Source organism: Cyprinus carpio, chromosome B12 (assembly GCF_018340385.1).
Source record: "Cyprinus carpio isolate SPL01 chromosome B12, ASM1834038v1, whole genome shotgun sequence".
In the NCBI taxonomy this organism is placed as follows: domain Eukaryota; kingdom Metazoa; phylum Chordata; class Actinopteri; order Cypriniformes; family Cyprinidae; genus Cyprinus; species Cyprinus carpio.
In genome coordinates this window covers 14784466-14799210 of record NC_056608.1, presented here as the reverse complement: position 1 = coordinate 14799210, position 14745 = coordinate 14784466, and the positions used below count along the sequence as shown (strand labels likewise).

General features: G+C 36.7%; 1 protein-coding gene across 1 annotated transcript; it reads right to left on the bottom strand.

Annotated features, from left to right (window-relative positions):
* Positions 1-700: 700 nt before the first annotated feature.
* Positions 701-14398, bottom strand: itgb3b (integrin beta 3b). Its single transcript, XM_019113673.2, has 15 exons — positions 14229-14398; positions 13566-13651; positions 12029-12233; positions 11701-11953; positions 11213-11375; positions 10929-11090; positions 9920-10015; positions 9719-9808; positions 9295-9429; positions 7542-7968; positions 5160-5382; positions 4113-4213; positions 3900-4019; positions 3049-3215; positions 701-1763 (listed from the first exon to the last, which is right to left on the bottom strand). Exons 1-15 carry the CDS (start codon positions 14302-14304, stop codon positions 1695-1697), a joined length of 2373 nt encoding a protein of 790 aa, XP_018969218.2. The 5' UTR covers positions 14305-14398; the 3' UTR covers positions 701-1694.
* Positions 14399-14745: the final 347 nt, after the last annotated feature.

Genomic DNA, 14745 nt, shown 5'->3' with positions numbered 1-14745 from the left:
AAATATGAAAAGTTGGTTAAAAATATATTTTTTTTATTTATTTAGAGCTGAAATGTTATTTAAAAATTACATAAATATATTTATTTACGGCTGAAACTTTAAATAAAGCTAAAGTAGGACACTTTGTATTAATTTAATGATCTAATTGACTACATTTATCATGCCTAATGGAACAATACGGACATAATTATCTGTGATTTAAGATTAGCAGTGACCCACTTTTTGATATCTGGTGTGGCAAATTATTTCGGATTTACCAGCTCTCCCACTTTGCTTGTTATATTAAACATAGCAATATAATAATAACTTAAAACATTTAAATAACTTTAACCAGAGAGAGTCAGATTTCGGAAAATGTCCTTAAAAATACACCAGGCCTACCGTAAATGTAAATTCCTTAAAATACATTATTTGCTGCACGTAAAACTTAAATAACTCGCATAATAATTCGGCTACCTATCAGTATTTTGCTGAAAAAGGAAAAAATCATTAGAACTGTGGTTGTAACATCGGTCCAGTAGGTGGCGCTGTAGTTCAAGACATAAAACAGAATCAGATCCACAGAAATATTACATGCCTTCACACAGAAACAAAATTAAATGTACAATTAGTCCGATTAATTTAAATTAGACCAGGTTAATAGCCACCTATAAAAGTGATATGGAATGAAATGGACAAACAGGCCTCTACTAGACCCAAATACAAACAATGAAATTAGTTTAATAGTTTAACTCTGCTAAAATGAGCATGGAAAAAACATTGATACATATATCATGTTTTATTGATATTGAGATTGAAGTGTGTGGCATCGCTAAATATAAGGAAAGGTAATGATATTTAACTTAAATATATCGCATTAGATATATATATATATATTTAAAAGACATAATTTGACAATTTTTTTTTTGTTATTTCTTAATTAACACATACTAAATTGTGTCTGAGACTGACAGCATCAAAACACAAAATCCAGACGTTCCTGTATTTCCCATTGGAGGGCACTGTTACTTTTTTGCACTTGAGCTGAGAAGGACTTTTGGCTTTTAAGGTCATTTTGCCAGACAAATAATAAAAATGTCTCTATTTTTGGCATACATCTTGCAAAAAAATATGGCAACAGACAACTCTCGTACATTTTTATACAGCACTTGATTTGTCAACACTACCAAAATGGTGCACTAAAGGCCAGTGTGATAAAGCTACCACTATAGTTGCATACTATTAATAAAGCTATAACCACAGCGAAGACAACAGCTTATATTAAGAACATGTCTTGCTCATGATGAGGGATTCAGTGTTACCACAGGCCATCAGTAGTTGCAAAGATTGCTCAGGCTTTTTATCATTCATATCTGCCACTGCACAGAGTGAGGGAGCATGGAGAGGGAGGAAATGGCTTGACGTGTGTCACTACAGTGTGAAGCTATCTCTCCAGGCACGGTGCTGCTGACAAATACAGTCATGTAGGAAGCAAATGTAAAGATTAACATTCATCCAGTGACAAACAGCAAGACTTCCAATGAGGGATTATGCAATTTTTGACTTTACATATGTACAACAACAAAATATGTACAACCCTTCCTGATCGTGTTCAAATTGTATTTCAATTTTACAAAAACATTAATACTTTTAACTTTTTTAAAATATGAACACTGTGTGTTAGCGATGTCCAATTCTTCCTCTGCTCTCTGCGGTCAGTCCTTGCCTCGGTATGTGATGTTTGTGAATGTTGATGTAGCACCTTTGTAGAGGGGGTTGTGGCCCTATAAGAATAAAATTCTAGTTATCATTCAGTATGCATTTACATAGTCTACATTTGACCAATATGGTTTTCTAGCCTCAACCCTCCTTAAATTATTAATTCACCAAAAAAATTGAAAATTGAAAATATGCTCACCCTCAAGCCATACAAAATTTAGCTTGTTCATAAGAACAGATTTTGAGAAATTTAGCAGTACATTACTTGCTCCTCAGTGGATCCTCTGCAGTGAATGGGTGCCGTCAGAATGAGAGTCTAAACAGCTGATAAAAACCATCACAGTAATCCACACGACTAGTCCACTAATCCATTAATTACCATCTTGTGTAAAGTTGCATGTTTTTAAGTAACAAAACCATCATTAAGGTGTTTTTAACTTTCCATCGCTTCTGGCCTAAATACAATAATAACACAGTCCATTTCCTGTTGTTCTCACATCAAAATCCACCAACATATTTGTTTAAAATTATTTTGGACTGTTTTGCTTGTAAATGGTGCTTGATCTTGATCTGATTCAGACAAGACTTTTTCACAGGGGAAATGGCAATATTATAGATAGAGGACTCATATTTTAGCTGGAAGCAACAGTTTAAGTTAAAACATCTTAATAATGGATTTATTACAAACTGTTTTTTGCTTCACAAGTCATTAACTGATAGACTGGAGTAGTGTGGATTGCTTGTGGATTATTGTGATGTTTTTATCAGCTGTTTGGACTCTCATTCTGACGGCACCCATTCACTGCAGAGGACCCATTGGTGAGCAAGTGATGTAATGTAAAATTTCTCCAAATCTGTTCTGATTAAAAAACAAATGCATCTTGGATGGCCTGGGGGTGAGTACATTTTCAGCAATTTTTTATTTTTGGGTCAACTATTCCTTTAAACAAAAGTCAAATTACACATATTTCAAAATACTGTAAAAGTTTAAGTAGGGAACTCAGTATTGAGCAGGAGGGGATCAGAGAGTTCACATGTGGTTTGAGAGCTCAAGGGGAAAGCCTAATTAGCATTGGATAATTTAAAACAAAACTTGCCCAGGGGTACAGAGTCTTTTTCTTTGTTCTGAAGGGAAAAACAGCATGCCACTGAAACAGTAAAATCATCCTGCCAACATCTATAGTTCACCGAGCTACTTACACACAGTGATTTGAGCTTTTTACATTAAACAGAGAGGTGTGGGGGTGTAAATGTATTTGGTTATGTATCCTGACGTCTTTGATCAGTCAGCTTCTGTCTGAAATGCACTATGCACTATGCATACAGCCTGTATTTTTGCACTTCACTAACCGTTTCCCACTTGGCACGTGCCCGCTCCTCCTCGAACTTAGCAAATTCCCTCCGATCATGGATGGTGATAAGCAGTTTCCAGATAAGCAGGGCAGCCAGACCCAAGAATAAAATGGCACCAGCTACTGACAGGAGCACCACCAAGATATCAGGGCCTTTAGGACAGTCTATTACACAGGAAAAAGAAATGTAGGTGAAAGATGCTTCTATTTTAAGCAGCTTCTATTTTAAAATGTGACTTATGATGAATAGAAAGTTCACAAGAAAAGGATTCATCTGAAATAGAAACCTTTTAAAATGCCATAAATGACTTACTGTCACTTTTGATCATATTAATAATAAAATTAAAATAAAAAAGCTATAGGCTCACTTCTCTATATAGTCTTGTGTCTGTCTCTTTGCTTCCTGTCTGAACCATTCCTATCCCAGTAGGAATTACACTGTGTCAGCGGGTTCTTCAGTAGCTTGGATGTTGTTTATTGCTGTGTGTTTTAACAAGGTGGGGTGCTCCCTGGGTTCTGGGGATGTGTGTGCCACTAATAGAGCCCATGTTCCACATGTGTGTCCATTAAAGCAGAGCAGCAGACTCTCACTGCGGGCTCCTGAATTTACAGCCGTCACACACTGCACATACACCTACACTTCCATACGCTTACGCAAACACCTAGAAACTGCTATATTCCTATACTCAAGAAATACCCTGAATAAAATCAAATTAACGCTAATTCTGTAAATAATATACTTCCCTTTAGTTTTCTCAAACAATCGCTGTACAAAGATAGAGACCAGCATCTGAAGCAAAGTAAACACACTGATTTTCTTCAGCCGTAAGAGCATTAAAAGAATGTTACCTGGCTCTTTCACCAGAAACAAGATGGATTTGCCACTGTTGTCCTCATAGTACTGAAACCTTTGCACGCAGTCGTCCTCATCCTTATAGGTGCAATTCACTGCATTCTTATCATGGAACACTGTAGGGTAACAGAGGCTTACAAAAGAAGGCTACAGAATAATGTAGAAATAAAATGGAATAATAAAATAAAGTGATAATGTGATAATGGTACCCAAATCATCCACCAGTCTGATTTCATCTCTGCAGATTCGAGAGCAGGTGTCATCATCGAAGAGTTTCCCTCTCTTAAAGTGCTTACACTCTACACAGTCCCTAGAGAAAGAGAGAGAGAGAGAGAGAGAATGACATAAACTTTTTATGTTTGGATTAGAATACTATAGTTTACTGCTTACTGAATATACTAAAATGTATTTGAGATACATTTATTTCATGCTAAGTGTACTACAAATACATTTACATATTTATGTCCTTAATAAAAATACCCTGCAATTGTACCTTTAGTATACTACACTGGTATATTAATTAGTCTGTTAATTAGTGGGAACAACTAATTTTGTACTTAATGCACTCTTATTGTGCGGAAGTAGTGCAGCTAAAGATATACTGAAGTATATTTGATTGTGCTAAAATGGAACTATTGCAAGTATACTTCAGGAACACTTTAAATATCTTGCATTTAAAGACTGCTATTATTTAAAAAATCATACAATCAACAGTGATATTAAAACACATTTCAGGCTTAATATTAGGAAATGTTCAAGTAGTACTCCAAATGAAGTTGAATTATAATTTATTATATTATCAGTAAGTATCGAGCGATATGTCAGTTAATACGTCAGTAGATTTGATCCGTATGAAAAATGTATTTAAAATATATTACTTTTTTACTAGGGTAAAGTATACTACTTACTGAATACTGTAGTATAAACATTCAAAATAGTAGTATGCTACATTGTGGTCGCATGATCAAATCATATTGGATGCTAAATTCAACTATTGCCATCCAATTAGAAATACAAATGGTTATTTTGCACATTTAAGGCTTTTGGCAGTTAAACCAAATAATGGGTCAAGAAATACAAATTAATCACTCTGTTCAAGCAATCAAAGGCCACATTTGAACATTTGAAAAATGCACATTTTGGAAAATGTACAAGGTCATCTAAGCTTTCTACGCATATATAAAATGTACAGTAGAATTTGGTAGCATGCTATTCTGAACATGTTATTTTATGCTTAATATAGGAGTTACGCTTACTTCTTCAAGGTGCAGGCGTCAGGGCAGGTGGGGCATTTGTCGCAGGTGGAGCCGTAGGCCCCGGGCTGAGTGCATTCACAGCTCCCACACACACACTGACCACGACCGCTGCACAACAGCCCCAAACTGGACATGCAGGTGTCTGTACGAGTAGAACAGTTGCAGTTCTCTCCCTTCCAGTCTGGATCACACTGGCAAAACCCACAGGAACAAGTGCCATGACCTGGAATGAGCCATGTAGGGAAAAATAACACAAAGATGGGAATGAGTGAGCAGACTCCACATGATTGTAGAATTTAGAAGCTTTTTTGACCATTTATTTGCTTGTTTTACTCTTGAAAGAAAGCTTCAGTTACTTAAACTTAAGGTCAGTTTGAACCTAAGCCCATAAAAGTGCCTCATGTACAGAGCTGTACATTCCATACACGCATAGAAAAAACACTCATTTCCAAATATTATGCTGAGGCTTTCCATGTTTCACAAATGAAATTCCCCACTGGCAATCACACTCAGCTGTTGTCAAACAGCTCCATCTTTCATTTTTAATTACAGAGATTTCTAAAAATGGACATCTGTTGCCTTGAATGTGACAGAACTGATATTATAGTTGTAATATATTTCACTTGACGTTCAATGGCAGAACGCTGAGCTCCATTACATGTGTGATTTACAGTTATAATTATAAACACATTTGTGGCAGTGTGCATGTTTGCTTAGGAGATTACAGTGCTTTATTCCTTAGCAAAACAATGTTTATGAGTGATTTGGGTTGAAGATACAACAATGATGCAGCTAAATCAAAAACAAAACCACATGGAAATAGAAGAATGGCTAACCAAATCTAAAAAAAATAACATTGTATTGTGTGTCATTATTCTTTCCAGAGAAAACAATACAAACTCCTCACATCAGCCTAAACACCACTTTACTCCCTCACTGGGCTATTTTTGGTTCACTGACATCACCAGTGTGTGACAAACGCAGAAAGGTATTTTCTGGATTACTTGGACCTCTGGGAGTATGCTATAAGAAACTTCTTGTAGATCTACAAGATGTTTTCTCTTAAGAATGTTCCGTTTGTTACAGCAGAATCTGAAATCTTTTGGAATCACGACTACAGAGATCTGGTTTTGTTTAAGTGAGAAACCAGCCCCCATCCAAGAGGTACACAACTTCAAGAGGTGCACTATAGTGATTGTTTTTTTTTTTTAATATACTCTTCAGCCATTCCAACTCAAAGGCGCCCCACTAGAACATCAGCACCTTGTCTAAAGAGCAAACACACGTCTCAAATAGGTCAACACTTTGTTTAGCTTGCCAAGTCCCACAGAGCCTGTTTATTTATAAGAGAAGCTTGTTCCTCAACTAACACAGGAGATGTTTTAGTGTTATTGTAGGTAATTCCTTTGAGGTGATGTGAGGCAGGGAACAAGGAATCTTACTCATAAAGAAAGACTTTTGTACAAAATAATAGGCTGTGAAAAAAAACACTTTTTTTTTCTAAAATATCCTGCTCGTTGTGAGTTTGTCAAGGCTGAGATGCAGGGGCCCTGAAAAGTATTTGGACCCCTAGGTCTCTTTAAAAATGTATAAGTGTCTTTGCATTATATAACAAAATGATATAACCACGTGGCATCTGAATCTGACTACACTGGTTGGACTGTATGGTTTTGATTCACTAAAAAGGTCACACTCAAAAGAATCATTTGTTCAGAAATCAGACAATGGTTGCTCTGTATGGTTCTGATTCTGTAAAAAGAACGGTTCAAAACAATAATTCGTTCGGGAATTTGATTACAGTGGTTGTACTGTATGTTTTTGAATCACATAAAAGAAACAGCTAGTATGAATCAGTTGTTCAGGAATCAGACTACACTGTTTTCACTGTATAGTTTTGATTTACTGAAACCAATCCACTCATGATAATCATTTGTTCAGGAATTGGACCATACTGGTTGTGGTATATGTTTTTGATTCACTAAAACATATCTGACTCATAAGAGTCATTCATTCAGGAATCAGACCACATTGGCAGTGCTGTATGTTTTTGTTTTACTAAAAAGAACCAACTTGTAAGAATCATTTGTTCCGGAATCAGACTACACGTTGCACTGTATGTTTCTGTTTCTCTAAAAAATGACTCATATGAATAATTTGTTCCCATATGAGAACATCCATTCAGTTCTGGATTTCCTAAACCTGGAAAAAATGATTACTTCCCCCACATTTGTTTGCATATGCCACTGGGTTGGATATTTTGCATCTGATTCAAATACATTTACACATTTAGTTTAACAGTGTCCAAAAACACTTGTTGTCACATCCAACAGTCTAATAATAAAACTCTATCACACTCTCTATCATCCCCAAATCCTTTCTTACCTGAGCACAGCTCTCCTTTGTACCGCAGGCAGCTGAAATCGTCACACTCACACCTCTTCCCCCACACCTTGCCGAAATCATTATTGTGGCACACACATTGGCCACACACACAGTCTCCACGGCCGCTGCAGACCACTTTGTCTGGCCCGGTGCAGGCATCCTGCTTGGTGGGGCTGTAGTCCCCCTCTGCACATTCACACCTGGGACCCAATCGTCCCGGGTTACACAGGCAGATCCCACACTCGTAGGTGCCATTGCCATAGTGACAGATGGGACTGTCAGGCTCTGCCTTAGCTTGGCATTTACACTCACACTCGAAGTTGACTGTGATCTGCAAGGTGTCTTTGAAGCCCACCGGTTTGATGGTGAAGGTCTTGCGCTTCTTTTTAGGACAGCCTCTGGCCCGAGCTTCTACACTGAAGGACACCTGGGAAGATGGGATTGAGGGGGTGTGGAGTTGTAATAGAGCACTGGTTTTCACAAACTCGAATTATTATACATTACAAAGTTGTACTGTAGGAGCGTAATAGGCTTTGGGGTCAGATTTTAAATTTTTTAAGAAAATGAATACTTTTAATCACCAAGGATATAGTAATTTGATCAAAGGTGACCCAAAATTATTTTGGTTTCCATAACAACATTAGCAATAAGTACAACATTTGTTTTCAACATTGCTAAGCTAATAATAGAAATATTTATTGAGAACCAAATCAGCATATTAGAATGATTTCTAAAAGATTATGTGGCTGGGAAATCATAGAATTAAATAAAACTTAATAAATATTTAAAAATAGAAAATAGGTACTATTTTGAACTGTATCTATGAAATATGAAATATTTGACAATATTACTGTATTTAAGATTAAATAAATGCAGCCTTGATGAGCATAAGACTAACCAATGAATGGTAGTGTATATCCAATAAAATTTAAATACAACAAATTATTGAATATTAAAAACATGTATACATAAAATTTTATAATTACAATTAATGAAAACATGTTTTCTAATAATGTCAAATCAGTACTTTACTAGTCTGTCACAGCAATTTAATGATTTTATTGTTATTCACCACTTGAAGACTTGATTTTTGTAAGTGAAAAATTTATATAATATAATATAATATTATAATATAATAATTGAAAATGAAATGCTATTTGTTCCGTCTTATATTTCTTATGGAGATTGTTAACCATTATGTACATGACATACAGTATGTGAGTGTTGTTTCATTGCTGACAGTTAGTGTGTAGGCTGCCTAACATGATTGTGTTGGACTGACAGACAGTCTGAACTGAAGGCTGGGTCGTGTGAGTCAGAGCAGCACGGAAGAACAGGAAACAGGCCAGTCTGATCCCAAGACACACTCAGCAAAATGAGTAATGGCACAGTTACACCCACTTGTCCTGACTGTGTTCTGAAGTTTTTACAGTTAACCATTTATAAGGAAGGGGATGAAACCACAACATTACATGCAACTCATTTATCGAAGAAGGCTGATGATTGCACATTAGAAATGACATTTCCTGTGCTCCTCCTCTTGTGGAATATGTCAAGACCTCAGGGTGGGTATATGACTGAAAGAAGGAAGTGAAAGGACCGTAGGGGAGTTTTGGGATGAGTGGTTTGGTTGAGTTATACCAGGGATTTTAGAGTGAGAATAAAGTAACAACATGAAATCCAAATGAGGTGGATGGAGAATATTAGAGAGATGGACAGACAGAGAGAGATAAAGAGAGAAGAGGATACTGACGGTATCTCCTCTTTTGAGGCCAGAGCAGGATCTTAGCCCAGGGATGACCTCTCCATTGAGACATGTGGCATTAAATGTCAGACTGAGCTCTTCAGGGACATTCAAGAGCTCCAGCTCAACCTTAGAACGCAGTTTCTGTTACACAAACACACAAACACAACAGCAAAACAATAGATCAGTAACCACAGACAATGTGAATAGAATAAAGCTTTTTAAACGAATGCTCCAGGTTCAGCACAAGTTCAGCTCTATCATTAGCATATGTAGATCATCACAGAAAATCATTATATTAAATCATTCTATAGTCCATTGTCCATTTTCAATAGAGATGTATGACAGAGGTGAACAGAAAAATTTTGCTTAAACTTAAAGAAGTTGATTTACTGAAGTATTGAACTATAGTAAATGTAAACAGGGACATTACAGCGTATGCATCCTGGATCAGCTGTATGACATTATGAGAGTCCTCGGACAGAGTGCCCACAGCAGTGCCAGGGATCAGCTCACTGTAGTTCTACAATGTATAAAGAGAGCGAAAGAAGTATAAATCTTTAAAAGTGATCTTAACAATCATATTAGGCATACTGCCATACTGATTTACGAAAACATTTATTACCCTTCTTACCTTATAGAGGGATTCCACATGGCTAGTCACAGCAAAGATGAGATTTATATTGTTCTCTGACATTTTCTCTGTGATTAATGCCAGGGATGGGTAGTCCTGGAAAAATTTAAACTATTAGTATGCATAAATAAATGTAATATAAACTTAATTTAAGTGTTTTCATATGCTGTACAGTGTGTCTAATGCTAAATACCCTATCAAAGTGAATGTTTTGTCCCATGTTTTACCCAAAATTGACTAAAATGTAGGGACGTAATGATTTACTCAACTCACAATGCGATATGATTCGCGATATTGATTTCACAAAACGATTTTCTCACGATTTTTTTTAACAAAATTAGATTTAAGACAAATTATAAATGAAAAGGTGTCCTTTTATTATTTCTTGTACAAAATGGTGCACATTTCTTTGTAAAATTGAAATATGTCAAATAACAAAACTAAATTTAAATTTCAAAACAAACCCCGTATCAAAAATAAACAATACAAAGAGAAATTCATTTAAACAAAATAAGGCTTTGCCTGTGCTCTATCCATTTAAAAGGCAACCAATGTGTTTAATCAAAATCCAAACAAAGACGCTGCATACATGCAGCATGAGTAGTTTTAATCTAAATTGGATTGTATCATTTCAAAATTTGAAACAAAAACAGCTTTGTGAAACCTTACTATATTAAACATCTGCATGAAACAAAATGAATGAAAATGCAAATTCACTCTCTGACAGCAGGTGGCACTTATGGAACAGCAGCAATACAACGTTTCCTTGGTTAATGATGTAAACAAAGCAGCGCTGGGCTCGTGAACACTACATTAATATGCATTACTTTTCTAAAGACATTCAGTTCCCCTTAGAGACACATTCAAATGAACTCCCACTCCCACTTGTATCTGCATTCGCTTAACATCTCAACCAATTTGAATTGTCATATTTGTATCCATTTTCAACCAGCTCGGAGTGCATCGTCACATCCCTAATAAAAAGTCATTAACAAAATCAGCATAATACCATAGTTGTAGACATATTGTAGACGTTATCTGTGCCCACATAACATTGGCCGTCATTGGGTCGTACAATGCCCGCCAGGCGCCCATCGAGTGCCACGTGTGTCTTCGCATCTGTGGTGAAAACCAGTAAGTGGGATGCACCTGGTCTCCAACCAATTTTCTCCTGAGAGAAAGACAAAAGTGTTCAAATAGGAAAACTTGTTTTGGGCCAAAAATAACCAATTCAAAAGCTACTTATATTGTAAAGTTCTCTGTATTTATTTGTGCTTGTTCAGAGAGTTCAACCTTGCACACGGCTGCCTGTATAATGGCATCAAAGCCTCCTTCTGGCGCGTCCCTGTTCCGAGACACCTTCTGTTTCTTCACTTCCTCTGTAAAGCGGCTGACCTCCTCTGTCAGAGAAAGAACGTGTCTGTAGCCAAACTGAGGTTGGCATTTGTATGGGATCCTATGGAAGATAATGCATTAAGATGTAGAAGGATCAGAAAAGAAAATTAACAGTGAGAGAATTCAGAAAGTTACAGTATTGGTTATTCACATTTGCTGACACAAATGAGTCTCAACATTCAAGCTTTAGAAAACAGCTTACAGTATAACACTTATTTCTGTACGTAACTCAGCAAATGGAGACACTTCAGCCATAATAGCAGTGTCTAAAGATGTAATATCAGATTCTGTCAGCCAACAAGTCAACCGCCCAATTACAAGTTTGTAATAAACACCCATCATCTGTAATGTTTACGTTCAGTGTGTAAATACATGTCATCACTCACGAGTAGCAGGGATTTAACACGGCTTCTTGAGGTGAAATGTACATGTACGGGGACACGGGTTTATCCACGAAAGCCCCAAAGCCCATGCGTAGATTGCTGGTGGTTTTACTCATCTCTTCAGCCAGGCCTCGCCCCAGCCGTCGCAGCTGCGACAGGTCGTCATTCATGGAGTAGGACAAGTCCATCAGATAATACAAGTCCACAGGGTAGTCCTCAACCTGACGGACTTTCAATGTGAAGACCTGGGAATCATCTGTGGGATGCCAGAGTAATTATTTGGTCTAATGGAGGAACATGTGGTCACTTGTTTATGGGTTGATCAACTCACCGGGTCTCAGAGAGATTTGCATGCTCTGAGGTTGGATCTGGGTGACGTCGGTGGTGGATCCTGAGGCCTTGTCACTGAGATCTTTGTTCTCTGTCACATGCATTTTGCTGGTGGGATACTCTAGAGCTCCTCTTCTGCATCCTGCCTCTATGAGGTTCTTCTTCAGGTCACATCGGGAGGAACCAGGTACATTTTGTCCAAAATCCTGATAAGCATTTGACAGTTATACTGGCATAGTGGACTAAATAAAGATTGCAGCAACAAAAACAGAATTAAAAAAAACACTCTCCTCATCCGCCACTGGTCGAACAAATAAGGTATTCCTGACCCCAAATCTCACTAATGGTTGAGTAAGTATTTATTTTTATTTTTTTTGTATCGAGACGTCACTCAGAAAAAACAATTACTGGATTTTTCGTCACAGCTAAGAATAATAATAATAATCCTTATTTATTTCCTGAATATCAAAAAGCTATAATACATGACTCATACTTTTATGAGATCAAATGTTACAGAACGGCAGTAAAGGGAAAAACAAAACTTTCTACCTTTTCCTGTTTCCTCTTAATAAAGAGATAATGATTGTGAGGCTTAAGTACTGGCATTGAAAACATTTCAAACTGTTTCCATCAGACATTTGCTTTAAGTTGGTATGAAAAGAACAAAAAATCTAGATTCACACCCAATTTGAATTTTAACTACTTATTAACAGTAATTTATTCAGAACTCTTATTTTTTCGAAATGTCATAACTCATTTTTTTTCTCTAAAATGGAAAAACCGTAATCTCTTTGTTACAATCACCTGCAAGCTAACATTCTGATTTGCCTCCATCCAATCAAAAACCGATGGATAGATGTAACAATACAGAAGAATAGATCTGTCGCTACTTAAGTTTCATTGTGGCTTAAAATGTCACTGACTACTCTGGTGGATGATGTGGACCATGTGGATGGTAATTGTAATTGCTTAATTGTAATTGCTTAATGTCACTGACTACTCTGGTGGATGATGTGGACCATGTGGATGGTAATTGTAATTGCTTAAAACTGCAAAATTATGTTTTATCATAAAACAAAACTACTCCTTGACCCACAAATGAGTCAATCTTCACAGAGTCATGATCTGAGCACTTGAATATTAATACTGGAAAATAGGGACTCTCTATAGTCATAATGGTTTTTATGCTGTACAAACTGTATTTTCTATCCCCGTACACCAACCCTACCCCTAAACTTCAAAGAAACCTCAAAGAAAACTTTAACTAAACATCATTTAGTATTTTTTTGAAGTCTTTTGACATAGGAAGCAACCACCTTCACATTGTAATATCTATGTTATACCCATGTCCTTATACAAATATGTCCTCATTAACCACCTAAACTTGTGCAAACATACTACAACCTCTAAGATTAAAAGTCTGATTTTTTTTCTTTCAATCGTACAGCTCCCGACTCCATCAAGGAATCTTAATAGTGTAATAAAATCCAAAGTAAACATTTTCCAGCTCAGTCATTAAACGTTGTAGATCACCACACCTCTTGAAAGCACCAGGCACAGGTAGGATGCACTGCCAGGCACTGCTGACATGTGCTGGCTCCTCGAGAAGTACAGATGTTGGAGCCTGGGAGAGAAAGAAAAACGCAAATTTTCGATCCCTAGTTCCAATTACTTTGTAGCCTGCAGGTTTATAGAGACAAAAGCATGTCTAATCATTAACATGTGATCAGATTTATTAATTCCATTTGTGGGGGATTTAAACAATCAGTGTGTATCAGCATTGTTCAGATGTTTTGCATCAGACAAATACTTTCATAAACACAAAAGTTCATAAAGTTCACAAATCAGGCTTTTATTAGACCTGATCTATCAGATACTCAGAGCATAAGCCAAGTGAATACTGATCAAAAGTCTTTTATAGTGGAAAAATGTGGGTCCATGTACTGCATCTAGCAAATAACGTTGATGTTTTAAGGAAAGATTGAAAGGCAATTCAAAAAAGTGTGTTTAGACGAAAATAAGGATAGAAGCAAATTATTTGACAGTCAGAATTAATTCAAAACATCATCCGTTGTCCTGAACCACATGAGCTCAGACATAAAATATATGCTAAAATATAAAAACGTAATCAAACAAGACAAAAAAGTAACAGGACACAAGCTACAAAACAAGTTTACAGAAACTGAAAAGACGGGACGTACCTAGTCCAGCATCAGTTAGGAATACAATTACACAATAAATCCATAAACTGCAGAGTTTAGGTGGAGTTTTCTCCATCTCGGTTAACTTGTCAGTCAGTTGATACAGGCGTTTATCGCTCTTCTCTACTAGTACACCAGCGGTTTGTGCGGTCTGTGCCCTCCTCCTCTTCCTCCTCCTCCTCTTCCTTAACACTCCACCACAGACATCGGACCAACACCAAATATAGAGTAAATTGTGGCAAAACTGGGTTTATTTCCGAGAGAGGGGGCAAAGGAGGGGCCGACTCGCGAACATTTGCCGCAGGTCTAAACCGTAAATTCCTTTAAAATATCACAGTAGCCTAATTAAAACTGTGTATTTATTTATTTATTTATTAACTGACATAAGACAAATGTATAACGAATATATGAGAATGGAACAGCCTGTCTGACATAAACAAATTGGACATAATCAGGTTTAAAAAAAAAAAAAAAACATAGGCTAGGGCTATTAGATTTCAGTAACACACGGTTATCG